Source organism: Zingiber officinale, chromosome 10A (genome assembly GCF_018446385.1).
Source record: "Zingiber officinale cultivar Zhangliang chromosome 10A, Zo_v1.1, whole genome shotgun sequence".
Lineage (NCBI taxonomy): Eukaryota > Viridiplantae > Streptophyta > Magnoliopsida > Zingiberales > Zingiberaceae > Zingiber > Zingiber officinale.
Genome location: NC_056004.1, coordinates 78,922,120 through 78,939,864, shown reverse-complemented (window position 1 = coordinate 78,939,864; position 17,745 = coordinate 78,922,120). Strand labels below are relative to the sequence as shown.

The window sequence follows — 17,745 nt, the reverse complement described above, 5'->3', positions numbered from 1 at the left end:
TTTCTTTTCCCCTAGAGCCGGCACCCACCTCCTCTCTTCCTCCTAGGACCGGCACTCCACCTTCTCATCTCTTCCTCCCTCTCCTCCCTCTAGGGTCGGCGCATATCTCCTTTGGTGGCTGGAGCTTGGAGGAGAAGAAGAAGAAGAGAAGAACCACCCTAGGTGGTAGGCAGTTTGGAGGAGAAGAAGAAGGAGGAGGCACCCCTTTTCTTTACATCTTTTGGTGGTAAGCAGCTTGGAAACAATAGAAGGTTTGGGTGGTTTGTCTTGGTAGATCGTCACCTACACGACATCCAAGAAGAGAAGAGGAATACAGTAGAAGATCAAGAGGTCTTTGTCTATGAAGAAAGGTACAACTAGTTATTTATTCCACAGCGTAACTAGTTGTGTTTTCTTTGTATGGATCCTGAATGCCAACACAAGAGGCAAGCAATCTTGTGCTTCGATCAAGGTGCATTTTGGTCAATCAAGGACTTTCTTAATTGATCAAACACATGTCTGATCGAACATGCGGGTTGCTAGGAATAGTTCTGTACTTGTACATTTTTTTGTACTGGAAAGTTAAACAGAACGAAATTCCCAACGCCAACAGAAAGCTTCTAGCCGACCAAGCTCCTCTTCCTTGAACATGGCAAAATTGGCCTTGGAGGCTTCTAGCTCAACTTTTAAGGATAGCAGCTCGATATCTCTTTCAGTGATTACTCACTTGTGCTCCTTGAGCTAGAGCTTTGTTGCTGCCTATTTAGTAGTTTGGCTAACCTGCTTAGTGGCTAGAGTGTCTTCTGCTTCCTCGAGTTTTTTTGCCAAGACTCAGGTTTCTTTGTTTTTTATATCTAAGTTTTCAATGGCTTGAAGCTTCCTGGCATTCGCTGAGTTGATCTTCACCTCAAAATTATGGGCTTGCTTCCTAAGCTCCTCCAACATGGCAGCCTGATCGTTGTTCTTGTCCTTTTCCACAATTAGAGCTTGCTCCGAGTTCAAAAGATGCTTAGAAGTTCTCTCCAGGTCATCTTTTAGTTGAGTAACTTCAGTTAATTGCTCAACCAGAACTTGTGAGGTTCCGACTTCCCTAACCGGGGCTTGTAATTGACTATTTTCATGTTCAAGGTGGGACAGCCTCTGACACATAGCTAGGCTCTCCACCCAAAACTGTATGGATAGATAAAGAAGTCAATTAAGTTTGATCGGGAAACATAAACATGAAAAGTCTGGGTGAGCTTACCCGAGTGGATTTTTGGCTAAAGCTGTCAGCAAGCCCCTGAGCGGAATTATCATCACCCTAGCCCTAGTATCCACCCAGGTTTGGGCCAAGGGACCATGTTGTTGGCGCTAGGAATTCCATTCCGTTTAAATTTCACGTACAAAAATTTGTAGGAGCACAAAACCTTTCCTAACAACCCACATGCTCGATCAGACATGTGTTTGATCAATCAAGAAAGATTTTGATTGATCAAAGCGCACCTTGATCTAAGCACAAGATCACTAGCCTCTTGTGTTGGTATTCAAAATCGATATCCAAAATTGTTACGAAGAAAACAAAACCAATTACGCAGAGGAATTAAAGAACTAGTTGTACCTTTCTTCGTAGCTAAAGACCTCTTGATCTTCTGCCGTATTCCTCTCCTCTTCTTGGACGTCATGTGGGCAATGATCTACCAAGACGACACCACCCTTATTTTCTTCTCTTCCAAAATGCCGGCCACAAAAGGAGCCTCTAGGAAGGGGCACCTTCTAATCTTCTTCTTCTTCCTCTTCTTCTTCTCTTCCTCCTCTTCTTTAAGCCGTTGGCCACCAATGGATGAGGGGGCACCGGCCACCAAGGAGGAGGTGGGGTGCCGACCACCAAGGAGGAGGTGGGGTGCTGGCTGTAACGCCCGCCCTTCTCGTTCTCTGAAGGGGCGGCGTTACCAATGCTACATACATACATGCATATGCATATGGGGTCATGGCAGCGGAAGAAAAATTTTCATTTCATTTAATCATATGCATGTTAACAACATAATATGGAGAACAATATCATCTTGTAACATATTAAACATGTGAACATGCTAGAGTCCATAACGTGACTTGATATCTACCACTTGAAACATAATACATGATTGTTTAACTAGAGCATAAAGTGTACCAAATATGAAGGAACTAAGATGGATATTATTCTCTAGAGTTCATGATAACTAACAAGGTTTCATGCAATAGGAAATAGTATAAGTTCACATGCAAAAGTTTAAAACATATATAAGTCTTGAAAACATAAGCAGATCACTTCCACCATGCCACTACCACACACACACACTTGCCCTTCCTGCTGCTCCCCTTAGTTTAGCCATTCTTTACCCTTTTCTGCAGTACAAGGAAATTAAACTATAAGCACATAGGCATAGTAAGATCCCTTTCCTACTCACAAAAACCATGAATCATAATGTGAAAGGAAAAGAACATAAAAATATGAACAATAAACATTGCATGTGAAAGCATAAGCATGAGGTAATAGCATGTTCATCTAGGCATTTTAGACATAACTCAAGAGAGTATGAAAATATAGTATATGAAAGCATAAAGAAAATCATATAGCATGTTCATATAGGCATTTTAGACATCACTCAAGAGAGTATAGAAAACATAGTATATGAGAGCATAAAGAAAATCATATAGCATGTCCATATGCAAGATGTTCTTTTGAAAACTCATGATAATGCATATATGCAAGATGTTCCTTTGAAAACATATATTACATAGGTACTTAAACATAATCTCAACATGAGGGCCCGGCTTTGTACCACATACATGAATTTACGCACATCCTAAATAAATACGAGGTAGCTAATCTCGAACCTATTAGGAACTAGGCCCGTTTCTTTGACCATCGACATAGGGGCAACTTAGGAGCCCATCCCTTACTAGGCCCGTTTCATTGACCATCGACCTAGGGGCAACTTAGGAGCCCATCCCATGGACCATTCTTAGGGTTCAGTACAAGCCAATACAAAAGTAAAATAGCATATCATGTTCTTGTCATATCATAAAGCATAGCATGTTCTTGTCATATCATAAAGCATAGCATGTTCTTATCATGTCATAAGGTATAACATATTCTTGTCATATCATGGAGCATAGCATGTTCTTGTCATATCATGAAGAGTGCTCTTGATCCCAACTTATAGGGAAGCAACTCTTATAGCATATCATCATACATATATCTTGCATAAACATAACATGGTAATCATGAAGTTCACATTTCACATAGCATATCATAGAGAGTCATTATCATGCATAGTTGAAATCTTTTTTTTTTCTTAGAACTTTCTACAAACCCTAATCATGACTTGGCCGAAACTTGCAAGAGTTATGGTCTTGGATCTTAAGCAACATTTTAAACAAGGAAAGCATCACATTAGTATCACATGGTACTTATCATAACATAGGAAACCTTTAGCAACATAAACCCTAGTTTTCTTAGTTTGGCCGAAACCTACATGTCATGGTCCTAGGTTTTTCAAGCAACATTTAAACATGGATCAATTATCTAATGTTTCATGATACATAGCACCACATGTGTGACCTTTAGCAAACACAAACCCTAGTTCCTTGGTTTGGACGAAACCTACATGTCATGGCTCTAGGTCTTTAAGCAACATAAGCATGAAGAACTTAAACTACATCATATGGAAGATCATACATCATAAGAAATCATGAATAAGCATAGTTAGGTTTCAAAAATTTTCTCTAAACCTTTTTATCTATTCTTGGTTGAAACCTACATGTCATAGTTCTAACTTTTCAAGTAACATATGGCATGAAAACTTAAACTAACATCATCTAGGAGATCATACATCATAAGAAGTCATAAACAAGCATAGCTAGGTTTCAAAACTTTTCTCTAAACCTTTTTATCTATTCTTGGCCAAAACCTACATGTCATGGTTCTAGCTTTTCAAGTAACATATGGCATGAAAACTTAAACTAACATCATATAGGAGATCATACATCATAAGAAATCATGAACAAGCATAGTTAGGTTTCAAAACTTTTCTCTAAACCTATTATCTATCCTTGGCCGAAACCTAAAGGAGATGTTTCTAACTTTTCAAGTAACATGTGACATGAAAACTTAAACTAACATCATATAGGAGATCATACATCATAAGAAATCATGAACAAGCATAGTTAGGTTTCAAAACTTTTCTCTAAACCTATTATCTATTCTTGGCCGAAACCTACATGTCATAGTTCTAACTTTTCAAGTAACATATGGCATGAAAACTTAAACTAACATCATCTAGGAGATCATACATCATAAGAAGTCATAAACAAGCATAGCTAGGTTTCAAAACTTTTCTCTAAACCTTTTTATCTATTCTTGGCCGAAACCTACATGTCATGGTTCTAGCTTTTCAAGTAACATATGGCATGAAAACTTAAACTAACATCATATAGGAGATCATACATCATAAGAAATCATGAACAAGCATAGTTAGGTTTCAAAACTTTTCTCTAAACCTATTATCTATCCTTGGCCGAAACCTAAAGGAGATGTTTCTACACTTCTTAAGCAACAAGTAGCATGAAACTTTTAACAACCATAGATAATCTCTTATCCTTATCTTGGTCGAAACCTAAAGGCAAGACCCTAGGTTTTTCAAGCAACATTTAAACATAGAAGTATACGTAAGCTACTTGTACTGCAGGTGAGGGGAATACTTACATCCTTTCTCTTGGTTTACTAAGGAAGAGTACCCTTGCTTGAGAAGTTTTCCTAGGAAGAAGGCTCCTAGCTTGATTTCGGCAATGAGGGAAGAAAGGCTTGAATTTTCGGTGGAAGAAGGAGAAGAAGGAGGAAGGAAGAAGAAAAAAATGAAATTTTCCTTTCTTTTCTCTTATTTATGCTAAATGAAGGAAGAAGGCAAAACCATCTTTTCATTGGGAAGGAAGAAGGAAACTCAAACTTTTCCTTCTAAGTGAAAGGGGCCTTCACTTTCACCACCCTTAACTAAAATCTCCCTTCTCTTCCTAACAGCACACCCCTGCTGGGGCTACTGGTTATCACCTACAACCACTTACCAAGAGGTTCAAGGTTCAAACCTTGGTCATGCCTCTTTTTGGTTCTTTTTGCTCTTTATTTTTGAAAAGTCTACATAAAGCCTATTTTAATCATGAAATAATTTATATAAAATTGCTAGGGATCCTATGGGTGTTACACTGGCCACCAAGGAGGAGAGTGTCGCCGGCCTTGGAAGCCTTAGGAAGGGCGCCGGCCCTAGGAGGAGGAGAAAGAGTTGTGCCGCCGGCCCTAGCAAGGGAAGAGAGGGGGGCGACAACCACAAGGAGAGAAGGGAATTATGGAATAATAGAAAGTTAGATTTTAGGGGCCACATCCTACTCCTTTTTATAGACTTGTCGTCGATTATGTTACGATTCTGCAAGTGCACGGATTCGTCGTCAGTAATAAATATTATCGATCCCACGAGGACTGGTTATAAGCACTAGCAATGGTTCACTTAGGATTAGCTAAACTACTGATGATTGTAAGTTATCTAAAGAAAAGAGATTGGGAAGCGGAGGCGAGAACTAGTGAAGAGAGAGTAATTAACTTGGTTTATGAAGAGTTCTAGGAGTTTGACTTCATTGTGGTGGTATTGATGTATCACTTTTGATCCTTTACTCATTGTCCATCAACATGCATTTGCCGGAAGCTAAAGCAACCATCCTTAAGCACTAAATAGAGAAGATCCCTATGAAATCCTATTACAGTTAACCCCTATCACTAGGGCGCCTCGGTAGATCACAAGAACGCCACTCTAATTGATGTCATTAAAGATAGAAATAAGGGCTTGGTTTGGTCTCTTACTTCCTTGTGGAGAAGTTACCTCTCCTTTCAAGGAAATACCCTAGATGTCCGTGAATGGCTTACCCCTGTCACTAGGGTCCGTCGGGTATTCAATCTAGGATACTCTCTCTACGAAGTTAGCAATTCCTACACAATCAACTAATACGATATAGAAATCTACCAACAAGTCTCATGCATAGTAGTTAAAACAGAGCAAGCAAAATCATCCAATGAATAAAGGCATAAATATGAGTCTTACATCAAAACCAATCCACAACTATTCCCTAATCCTAGAACAAGGAATCTACTCCATAGAGGTCGGAGAAAACCCCAAAGACATAATGTAATCAAGCATACAATCCTCAAACAAGAAGAGAGAAAGGATGCTTATCCAACGATGACGAGTCATCTTCGGATCCAATCTTTTGCTTATGGAGTTGATGTGGTGATGAAGGATCGCTGGACGGAGGTCCTGGATGGCGTGGAATGACACCAAGGTGATTCTCCCTTTAACGGCTTGCCTTCCCCTAAGGAGAAGGGTTAGAAACCTTTTTATAGGCTAGGGTACGGCGCCGCGACACGGTCGTGCCTTCTTTTGCTTCGTGCAGATGTGGCACGACCGTATCTAAAGGTCAGGTTTCGCATGCGGGATGCCTTAGCTCTAGAGGGTTCGTAAGGGTCCTTTGATCTGGTAATTGAATCTCATCATCAAATCTATGGGCACCACCAGTGGGTAAACCAAAATAATTATTAAAATCACTAAATGTCCACCGAACTTCTTTATTCATCAACCTAAAAGTTATGATCCCTATGTAGTCATCCTCAGATGAAAATTTAACATCAATTGAGCTCAAAAATTCAAGGACTAGGCGGGATTAAGTCGATAAATGAGCGTACATAATATCATTCCAGTCTAAGGAACAATCATCCAATCTACGTCATCCCTAATTCCTAGCATATCCAAAGTAGTGGGATCCATATATCTAGTGCATATAATTCTTCTAATGACAAGGATATCATATCTAGCTTTATGTTCATGATTTTTGAAAATAATATTAAACTCGTTTTTGTTACCTTCGTCGCACGCCACCCTTTTTCCTTTGCCTTTTAAAGAAGAAGTCTTCCCCTTGCCTTTGTCGCCTCCCAACGCATCTCTTTCACCAGATCCACCGCTTCCTTGACGAAGTCTCTTCAAGATTTACGACATGATGTGCAAGGTGAATGATCTTGTCTGAGAGCTTGCAAGATGAAGCACTGGGCGACGATGGGTAATGGCGACGATGGGTGATGGCGAATTCTGATACCAGTGAACAAGAGAGGATCCGAGAAAACCATAGAAGACCTCACTTGGCTTGAAGACAAGATAACTAATCCGAGAAAACCAAAGCGGATCTTATGAATAGTACCTCACAAAAGAGAACGCCGGTGAGATGACTCCAAAGATCAGCAGAAATCAGACGATCCGATGAATGAAGTGATCCCGTGATCTTGCACATAATGACTCTAACCGACAAAGCGTTAGTGACCTAAGACCAGGGTGGGAATCCCTGGCTAGGCCCTCCGACGCTCAAGTTAGTTTCCGGCGAGAAGAGGAAGTAATGTGGAAGAAGATGAAAATTAGGCTTTGAGTTGTGTCTGAATGATCACTTGCCTGGCCAGTGGAGAGGATTCCCCTTTTTATACCACCTCACTTGACCTCCACAGTCATGAGGTGGACCCTGGTTTGTTGAAGTTGGTTATGAGATGACATAAGCACCACTTGTGAAAATAATTTAAGGAATCTTTATCGTACCCCAGATGTACCTTTTTTGTCATTTAGCAAACCTGTACAAGCTTCTAGAAGACATTTCCCGCCAAATTAGTTAAGCCCTCGTATAATCACAAAGTATTTCCATATGATTTATATATGCCAGAGTTTGTGAGAAGTCAAACGGTGCAAGACTCGGTCGGCCTCTTTCACTCGGTCGGTCTTCACCTGTCGAGGACACTGTGCCTTGTTTGTTGTGGGTCCACATGCTTCTTCTGCTCGACCGGCTGTTCTTGCTCGGCCTGTCTCAGCCTGCCGAACTTAGATACTTGGTCGGCCTTTTCCGCTTAGTCGGTCTTACCTGTCGAGCATACTGTGCCTTGTCTGCTATGGGGCCACTTGCTTCTTCTGCTCGACCGGCTGTTCTTGCTCGGCCTGTCTCGGCCTACCGAATTTAGATACTCAGTCGGCCTTTTTCACTCGGCCGGTCTTACCTGTCGAGCATACCACGCCTTGTCTATTATGGGGCCACATGCTTCTTCTGCTCGACCGGCTGTTCTTGCTCAGCATGTCTCGGCCTGCCGAACTTAGATACTCGGTCGGCCTTTTGCGCTCGGTCGATCTTACCTGTCGAGCATACTATGCCTTGTCTATTATGGAGCCTCATGCTTCTTCTACTCGATCGGCTATTCTTGCTCGGCCTGTCTCGGCCTGCTGAACTTAGATACTCGGTCGGCCTTTTTCGCTCGGTCGATCTTACCTGTCGAGCATACTGTGCCTTGTCTGTTATGGGGCCACATGCTTCTTCTGCTCGACCGGTTGTTCTTGCTCGGCCTGTCTCGGCCTGCCGAACTTAGATACTCGGTCGACCTTTTTCACTCGGTCGGTCTTACTTGTCGAGCATACTATGCCTTGTCTGTTATGGGGCCACATGCTTCTTCTGCTCGATCGACTGTTCTTGCTCGGCCTGTCTCGGCCTGCCGAACTTAGATACTCGGTCGACCTTTTTCGCTCGGTCAGTCTTACCTGTCGAGCATACTGTGTCTTGTCTGCTATGGGGCCACATGCTTCTTCTGCTCGACCGGTTGTTCTTGCTCGGCCTGTTCGGCCTGTCGAACTTAGATACTCGGTCGGCCTCTTTCGCTCGGTCGGTCCTTGCCCGCTGTGCCTATACGAGCATCATTGTTCATCTAGTCCTCTTTCCCTCTTTACTAGAAAAATAGATCCATTCTTCATAACCCGTATCACTAGCCTTCTCCCCAAGTCTAGTCGAAGAAGGTATAGCCGACTGACTAGACCTAAGCCTATTTTTATTTCTTTGCCTATATTTGGTTATGGGCCTACCATGGCCATTGCAGTGGTCTCGTGACCTTTTTTTATAGTAGTTCTCATGACTCCCAGTACAGCAATCTCGTGACCCCCCAGTATAGTGATCTCATGAGTCTTTTGGCCGGTTAAATAGGGTTGTGATCCTTCCTTCCTCTTCACTTGCCTTAGTTCTTTTCCATCTTATTCTTCTCCTACTACTGAGAGTATGGCTTTAGACCCTCCTCTCTGGGAGTGACTCCTGTTGGAAAAGGAAAAATTTACGAATGAAGCTACTCAATCTTTAGATCTAACCAACTCTCAGGCATGAGAGCTGGAGGCACTTCTGCCGGTCACCCAATTTCCAGTACGATCGGAAATGGTTTTGAGGGACAAAGTTTGTCGAGATCTAGATCTTCAGGGCCAAGAGCTGACTGCTTTGAAGACTCAACAGGCATCAGAAGTATCCATGTTAATCAGGGAGGTTCAAGTAACTAACCTGTTGGCGTCACGGTGGCAGCAACGCCTAGGTCGTCTGCAGGCTAAGGTGGGCGCTCTGGAAGCAGAGCTTAAAATGTTCAAGCAGGAAGTGGATTGTTCCGTCATATGTCTAAGGGAGTGTGAACAAGTTTACACCCCATTGTCCATCATACCACTCTTCTTCCTACTTTCTCCTGGGTGCAAAAGAACGCACTAGCTCTTCTAACTAGGGAGGGGGAGGGGCAATTCAGTTGGATGACAGATTTTTCATCCTACTCCCCTACCAGATAAAATATTCCCACTTCTCCAACCTGGTCGGGTTCGCCTTCAGCTGGGTTGAAGTTTTCTGAGGAGTTTGAAAGCTCATGTTTTAAAATTTCTACTGACATTCCAAGGTTTAATGTTTTGGGAGGAAAATGTAACGCTATGTAACTGATTATGTCCAAAATGTGAAATTGAGCGGTCTCTTGTATAAGACTGGATGATTTTCTTGGGTTCTTCTAGTTAATAAGGATAAACGGGCTTCTTTATTTATTCAAACACTCCACTTTCACTCATTCCTTCATTTATTATACATAGGAAATTGAATATCTTGACCGGTTCCCTAACAAGGAGATAACATCAGTAGCGCAATACGCAATGATATTGATATGAATATGACTTGTTCGGTTATATCCATTATAAATGCTCTTGTACGGGCTCGTGACACGTGTTCTCCAATCTTTTATGCTGATGCGCCCGGATACATGCTTTGACGCCATCGCCCTGTCATTTTCTTTTTTCTGACAAATCAATGCCTCCCCTTATGGGCACACTCTATATCCTACGGTGCTGGTTATTAGTTAACATTCACCGAAACCCTAAACCCTTTATGCTATAGTCCCTTCATCTTCTTCCTTGAGTTGTTTCAGTGGTGCCACGGTTTTAGTTCTTTTCCGTCCTTTGTTGATCTCCTTCTTCTTCCGGCCTCTTCCTATCGTGTTCTCCCAAAAGACTTCAGCAAGTGTTTTCCTTCTTTATTCCTACATTTCTCCATGACTGAAGAATCATTTTCTGCTTGGTATGCACAAACTCGCTCTACCTTTCGTGAATCTGATCGATCTGCTCTCTATTCCCGGTATAAGATTCCTCAGTCTTTTCGTATTATTGTCCCTAACCCTAAATCTCGTCCCCATCTTCCTCTTAAAAATTATGTAACCTTCTTTAAAGATCAATTAGTAGCTGGTTTGCGCTTTCCCATCCCTCCTTTTTTGATAGAGAGAAGCCAACATTTCAGTATTCCCTTACAGCAGTTTGCTCCCAATGTCTTTCGTTATCTTTGTGGGTTGTATATGCTCTTTCGCCTCCACGACATCCCTCCTATTCCTTAGAATTTCTTCATGTTTTCCTACCCCAAGAAGTCAGACCCTGGGGTTTTCTTGTTTCAATCTAGACCCAAAATGACTCTTTTCGAAGAAATGCCCTCCTCCATCAAGACATAGAAATCGCGCTTCTTTTTCATAGAATTCCCTGAACCCATCTCCTGGTCTCATTCCTGGATATCTTCTCTCCCTAATATGCCTACTGTGAAGGAGTTGCACAAGCTTCCCTCTTTTGCCACTTATTCCAAGAAGTTATTGGGCCATCGGTTATACATTCATAAATGGCTTCGCGATGACCTCTTATATCTTTTTGGATTGAGTCCTGTTAGGGTGGAGCTCCGTGGCTCCCTTAGTAAGTTGTCATTCACTTATCTAAGTTTCCTTTTTACTAACTAAGTTGTTTTTTGTTTGGCGCAGTGGAGGCCTATTATGACTCCATGATTGAGCAGCAACTAAAAGCGCGAGATGAAGCAATCAAAGCGAAGGAGAAAGAACTTCTTGCTGCTTTGAATCAGCCTCCCTCAATAGAGGTTCCTGCTAGGTTGGGTCAATCTTCTTCCGCAGAGGTTCCTGCGGGTACCGAGGGTGCTTCTGTTTCTCAAGCTGCGACCTCGGAGGAGACCCTCGATGATTCCCCCACAATTGCCGAACTCCCCTTTCCAGTGTCCTCGGGGAAATCTCCTGAGAGAGCTCTTGTCTGGAAAAGACGTAAATTGACTATTGCACTTTCCCCCCAAGAGGGCATCTTCCTCCATTCCTGAGGATTCCCCCCTTATGGACATCACCCCTACGTCTCCTGATCTTCTTCTTGCATCCCTCTATCCGGCTCTTGCCACTTTATCTTCCCCAACCCCTTCCACTACTTTCGGCAGACAACTTTATCTTCCCCAACCTCTTGCATCTACCCTTTTTGCGAATTTCCCTATTCATGCCACTTTAACTACTCAAGACTCGACCTGTCTTGTTTTTTATCCCCCTTCGACTCAAACCCATTTGTCTTCTGCTTCTTCCCTCACTTCCCCCTTTCCGATAATCCTAGGAGGGTCCCTTAGCACCCTTTGGGAGGAGGTGCACCAGGCATATGAGAGAACTTCTCCTTCAGAAGTGGCCACTCGATTTTCTACTGAGGAGACAAGGGTAACAATATTTTCTTATCTGTATTTATCATGTTTTCAGTGATTTGCTGAGGTACTTTAATTGTGCAGTGTTGGTTACATAATTTGTACCTGTCCCATTTGTTAGATGCTTCCCTTCGGGAGATAGAGATATTAAGGGGACAAGCTTCGGGCTTATCCTCAATTCAGGCTGTTGAGCAGGTAAACAAGTTGTCTGCCGAGCTTCAAGAGGTTCGTTCATCACTTCAGTCTGAGACCTAGAGAGCTGACCAATACAAAACTGAGGCGGAGAACTCCTAGTCTCAATTACAGTTAGCCACCACCCACAGTGATAAACTATCCTCCAAACTAGCATAGCAGGCGGTCGAGACTTCCCGATTATCTTCTCAGCTACAGTCTTTAAAGGACGGTCACGCTAAAGAGCTAGCTGATCAATTATCCCAGCTAAATTTGAAAGAGGATGTTCTAAAGGCCGCTCAAAAAGAATTGGTGGATTATAAGGCTGACGAGGATGCTCGATTAGAGATGTGCCAGAAGGCCTTCTTCAAGTCTCCTGCCTTCATGGGCCCTATGTATGATTTCGTTATCAACAGCATCGATTTCATACTCAAGGAGGGGGTGGATCAACTAAAAGACTTGAAGTTGATGGTCGCTGATCCTCCTCCCAGCTTTCCTGATCATAGAAGAATATTAAAGAACCGCCCTCCTAACTTCTATCCTCAATTTTTGTAATTCTGGAAGTGTTATGTCTTTTACAATGGTCTTATGGTGATTTTAAAACTTGGTTGGATGTCTTTTGCTTATTCTTTGATTGGTTTCATTCTCCGGGTAATGTTCCCTTCGCTCGGTCCTTCTATCAAGGCAGGGAGGGCTTATCCGTCCGACCCCCCTCTCAAAAGATAGGGCGAACCTATAAGTTCCTTTCTTCTCGTTCGTTCTACATATCGGACGGAACTTTCCCATCCGCTCGAGTTGTCTCACACCTCTCCTTGATTTTCCCAATCGTACGGATGTTCGTTCCTTCCATACCGAATGGATATCTTGATACACCTTTTTATTGCATTGACTGGGCTAATCTCAAGCATTTGCTTGAGCTTATCTCCAGACGGCTGTTAAAAGGCGAGTTTTCATCCTTTTCGGGATTTGATATTTATTTGGGATTATTGTCCTAGGAAATGGCGCAACATAAGCGCACTTCCTTTTGTGTATCCTCTGCTCTACCTACACTTCCAATGGTCTTCCTTCCGTCTTAGTGTTTTCATCTTGATCTGTGATTCATCTTTCTAAGCCGTTGTTTCAAGGGTTTTAGGAAAAAAGGATGGAAAAGAGATTAAGGGTTTTTCTCTTCGTCTTCCTCCTCACACTATTTCCCCTATCTCTATTCAATTAGCAACTCTAGCCCTTTTCTTCGATCCTTCGCTTACGATGGCTTCTTCTTCCTCGGCTACTGAATGGTTCGCTAGCTGCTCTTTCGACGCTAGTGAGGCGGAGGTTTGTGTGCTTGGCCTAGATTATGGTTTTCCCTCGTATGTAGCCCTTCCTTCTCCCGAGGATCGCCCCTATCTTCCTCCTACAAGTAGTATCACCGTCTTTTGGGAGCAAGTTTTGGCAGGTTTTTGACTTTCTCTATACCCTTTCTTTGTGGGTGTAAGCTCCTACTTCGATATGCCCTTAAACCAACTTATTCCTCAATCTTTTTCCATCCTATCGGGCTTTATTGCTATCTCCCAGATATTGGATTTTCCTCCTACTCCTCACTTGTTCAATCAATTTTTCGTTCTCCGTCAAGTAGAGGATAGTCTTTTTAAATTTCAAAGTCGCCCTAAGACCAGTTTATTTTGTCATATTCCCCCTCAAGTAGAATGGAGACAAAAGTTTTTCTTTTTACAACTTCCTTCTCCTCCCCCATACCCCATAGTCTGGTGATGGGTTCTTCCTCCTTCTCCTCCTCCGGAGACAAGGTCCATTGATATGACATTTAACCCTTCTATGTCAAAACTACGAGGGGTCAAGTTTAGCTTACCTCCATTGATCGTTAAAGACTTGCTATTTATCTTTGGAATAAGCTCCGTGGATATAGAATTGGAGGCTTCTTTTGGTGAGTTCAATACTTCTATCCATGTTTATTAATCTCCTACTACATTTACCTCATCTTCTTAATTTCTATTTCTCTCAGTTGACGTTGTTCTTCCCGCCTTCATGTACAAACATCCGGAGCTAACTAACTCAGTTATATCCAAATTGGGCGAAGAACTATTACGGCGGCGTAGGCTTAATCCTCGTTCTTCTTTTCTTGGACTACTTCCTTTTCATGAGACTCCTAATGAGGCTGATGAATCTCCTGAGGAAGAGAGTCCCTTTATTGTCCGACGCACGCAACATCTTACCTCAAAAAATAATCGCGCTCCGATTATCATATCTGAGTTTACACAAGCCCCGATCACGACCTCCGAGATTTCCTACGAGAGAGGTAAGGGACCAGCCCCCCCCCCCCCCCCCCCAGTCATTTTCATTATAACTTGGCCCTTAACATGATGCGCCCCGGTTTACTGATTTCTACAGTTCTCCCAGTTGTCTCCGCTCCTAAGGTAACACCAACCACACTTGAATCTCCTCCGCTTCCCCTTGCCTTCTCTTCCCCTCAATCTAAGGCAAGGGCCAAAAGAACTCCTTGTAAAAGGTCTTCTCGTCTTGTTTCTCAAGATATTACCTCCGAACCACCCTTTGGATCTCTTCCTTTAGCATTACCTCCCAACACTTCTAACCCAAGCAGTCTTGTGACTCTCAACATTGAGCCCCCACCTTCTTCTTCTGAATCCCTACCTCCTTCCTCTAATGGTCCTTCATCTTCCGCTCCTCCTAAACTTCTATTTTGGCAAGCCCAATGTGTGCCCTCTGTGATGAGGAAGAATGTACCCCCTTCTGCTTATGGGATCCTCCAATTACATGACTCGATAGCTGGAGCTTGGCTACGCGGCCAAGACTTTCTAAAAGGTAAAAGCATTTCCGAACAGACAGATCTTCACAATCATCAAGCTTCTACTATAAGTATTTTGGATATGCCTCCTTATTTTGTAATTACAGTTCTGTAATTGTGTTACTACTTTTACATAGTTCATGGCCTCGAGTTTCCACATGGGCATCCTGGCTGCTGAGTTAGACGAAGAGAATAAAATTTTAAGGGATCAGATAAGGGCTTTGGAAGCAACCCCTCCTTTTATTAGTGGAGAAATCAACTGATTGAAGGAAAAGATAGACTCCCAGGCTCAACAAACAATCCTTCTAGAGCAAGATTTATAAAATCATCAACAACTAATAAAGACTAAAGATGAGAAGAAAAGGACTTTGGAGTTACAAATACAGAGCCTCTCCTCTCAATTGAATGTTGAGGTGGTCCTGAAAGATAAAGTCATTTCAGATGCCACCCTCAGGTCTACTCTTTTGACTCGATTTGAAACTTCACATCCTCGATCCCCTGATTCAGCTCAAGAATTGGCCTCTCAAAATTTTGGGATGCTGCAACTACAAGAGCAACTGAAAGCTCAAGCCTCAGAGGCAGATTTTTTGTCTAAAGAGTTGGATCGTGTTAAGGCAGAAAGGGATAATTTTAAAGCTAAATCAGAATGCCTTACCTCAGAGCTACAAGCCTATAAGACAGATGAGGGAAAGGGTTGGGAGAGTCGGTGTCTGGAATATCTTGCTTCTCCTGAATTCGGAGCTGAGTTTATCGGGCGCATCATTGGGACTATGACCAACTCAGTGGAAGGTATTCTTGAACAACTGCGAGAAGGAGGTTTTTTACCCCAAGAACCTCCTCCCTACTTCATAGATCTGCGGCGGCTCAAAGATGGGCTACCTAAAAACCTGATCAGCCGCTTTAGATGAGGGTTAGGTGTATATATTGATTATGGGACAACATTACTGATGTCTGTCCTCTTGCTCAAAAACTATGTCAATGTATTTCATCCCTATTTGTTTACCCAATATTTTTCTAAGGTTGTAAAGCAGATTTGCTAAGATATTTTTGTAGCAAGCAAAGTATTGCACATGCACATGTGAAACAATTGAATAACGTATCTTTTAAACCAAGACTGGGTATTCAGATATTAGTGTTCACCTGTTTGATGCGTCCTAATGCCTCTTTGTTTTGTGTCTTCAAAACCACCCTTGTTTGAATTCCTTTCCTTGTCTTTGTTTTTCTTCATGGAGATCTAGTTGAGTACTTTACTAGGTCTTTAATTGGTCATAACAGAGCATAGGATGCAGGCTCGCCCTTTTCTTTGAAGATTTAAAGTTCCCAGTTCTTCATAAGAAAACTCGATAAACTATGAAAGAGCGGAGGAAGTACGCTCGAATTGTTTAAAGGTTTAAAGTCTCCAGTTCTCCCTAAGGAAGCCCGACCGGTCACTCCATAGGGTCCCCGATCGACTATGATAGAGCGGAGGATGCACGCTCGAATTATTTAAAGGTTTAAAGTCTCTGGTTCTCCCTAAGGAAGCCCGACCGGTCACTCCATAGGATCCCCGATCGACTATGACAGAGCGGAGGATGCACACTTGAATTGTTTAAAGGTTTAAAGTCTCCAGTTTCCCCTAAAGAAGCCCGACCGCTCACTCCATAGGGTCCCCGATCGACTATAACAGAGCGGAGGATGCACGCTCGAATTGTTTAAAGGTTTAATGTCTCCGGTTCCCCCTAAGGAAGTCCGACCGATCACTCCTTAGGATCCCCGGTCGACTATGACAGAGCGGAGGATTCACGCTCGAATTATTTAAATCAACAATTTGGACATCATACCATCAGGATTAAATTGATTTAGAAATATGAAGAGATGGTGCAAGCTTTAATTTCAGTAACAAACTAGCTTTCATTTTTAGATTCCACCACAACTTCAATTTGGAATGAGTAGATTTTTAATTGTTGCAATTTAGAGATTGATTGGAGACATTCATGGGTGTAAATATGGGAACTTAATTCACATGAATTTTCTTCTTTCATAAATGTTGTTTTCTTTTGGATGCAAGGTGATATTGTTCTTGCATTGCTAATTTCTTGAACTAAATACCTAAAAGCTTGTTATTTAGCATCATCTAATTAGATTAGTTTAAATATTGATTGTCAATTTTGAAGAGGGGTATGTTTTTTGAATCTTGTTTTCCATTAATAATTTTAAGGAATAGTTGGTTTGCAATTTTCTTAGGATGAAGGCCAACCGAACATCAATTAACTAGTCAAGTTCAAAAATAGTTTTAATGCGCCTGCCTACTAAGTGATCGTGGGACTCTTGCATTGGCCATTTGTGCACGGGCTAACATGTTGCCCACACTTCTTGCTCATGCTGTTTGAACTGCCCATGCTACTTATTCTGCAAGTTGTCTAGCTAAACAAATTGGTCAAGTATAGGCATTTTAAAAAAAATCTCCATGATATCTGTGTTATCACTTCATGGATTGATGGTTTCTTGATTTTGAAAAAAAACTTCAACTTGGTGAATTTGATAGTTTAAACTATGAAGATTACTTTTATATCAATAACACTAGCACTTAGTTTGCTTTGTGCTACAAATACTATATTCTTGTATTGGGAAAAATAGGAAAGCCAGGGTGGTAATTGTAGAAATTAAGAAAAGAAAAATAATTAGTCATATTATTAAATTCAAAATAGATTTTAGAAATACAGAAGATAAAGTCTTATATAATTAAGTTAAGAAATCCTAAATCCTAAATATAAAAGGGAAAAGGATCAAATTGTTTTAAAAGCTATAAACAAATAAATATATATAATCTAACATCCCCTCAAACTCATGATGGTACAGTTAGAAGTATTGAGAGTTTGTTAGACAAGAAACGAAAGTATAAAGTGGAATGTGTCTTGATAAACATATCAGTAATCTACAAATTTAAAGGAACAAAA

The 17,745-nt window shown here is 41.8% G+C and overlaps 1 protein-coding gene across 1 annotated transcript in view; it reads right to left on the bottom strand.

The window, feature by feature from the left end:
• Nucleotides 1-2,075: 2,075 nt before the first annotated feature.
• The window catches only part of LOC122027203 (nucleoside diphosphate kinase-like), a 37,125-nt gene continuing 21,455 nt past the window's right edge, over nt 2,076-17,745 (bottom strand). Inside the window, exon 8 of the mRNA XM_042586116.1 lies at nt 2,076-2,340. Coding sequence (XP_042442050.1) covers nt 2,320-2,340 — 21 coding nt within the window. The 3' untranslated portion in view covers nt 2,076-2,319. The remainder of the gene's footprint in view (nt 2,341-17,745) is intronic.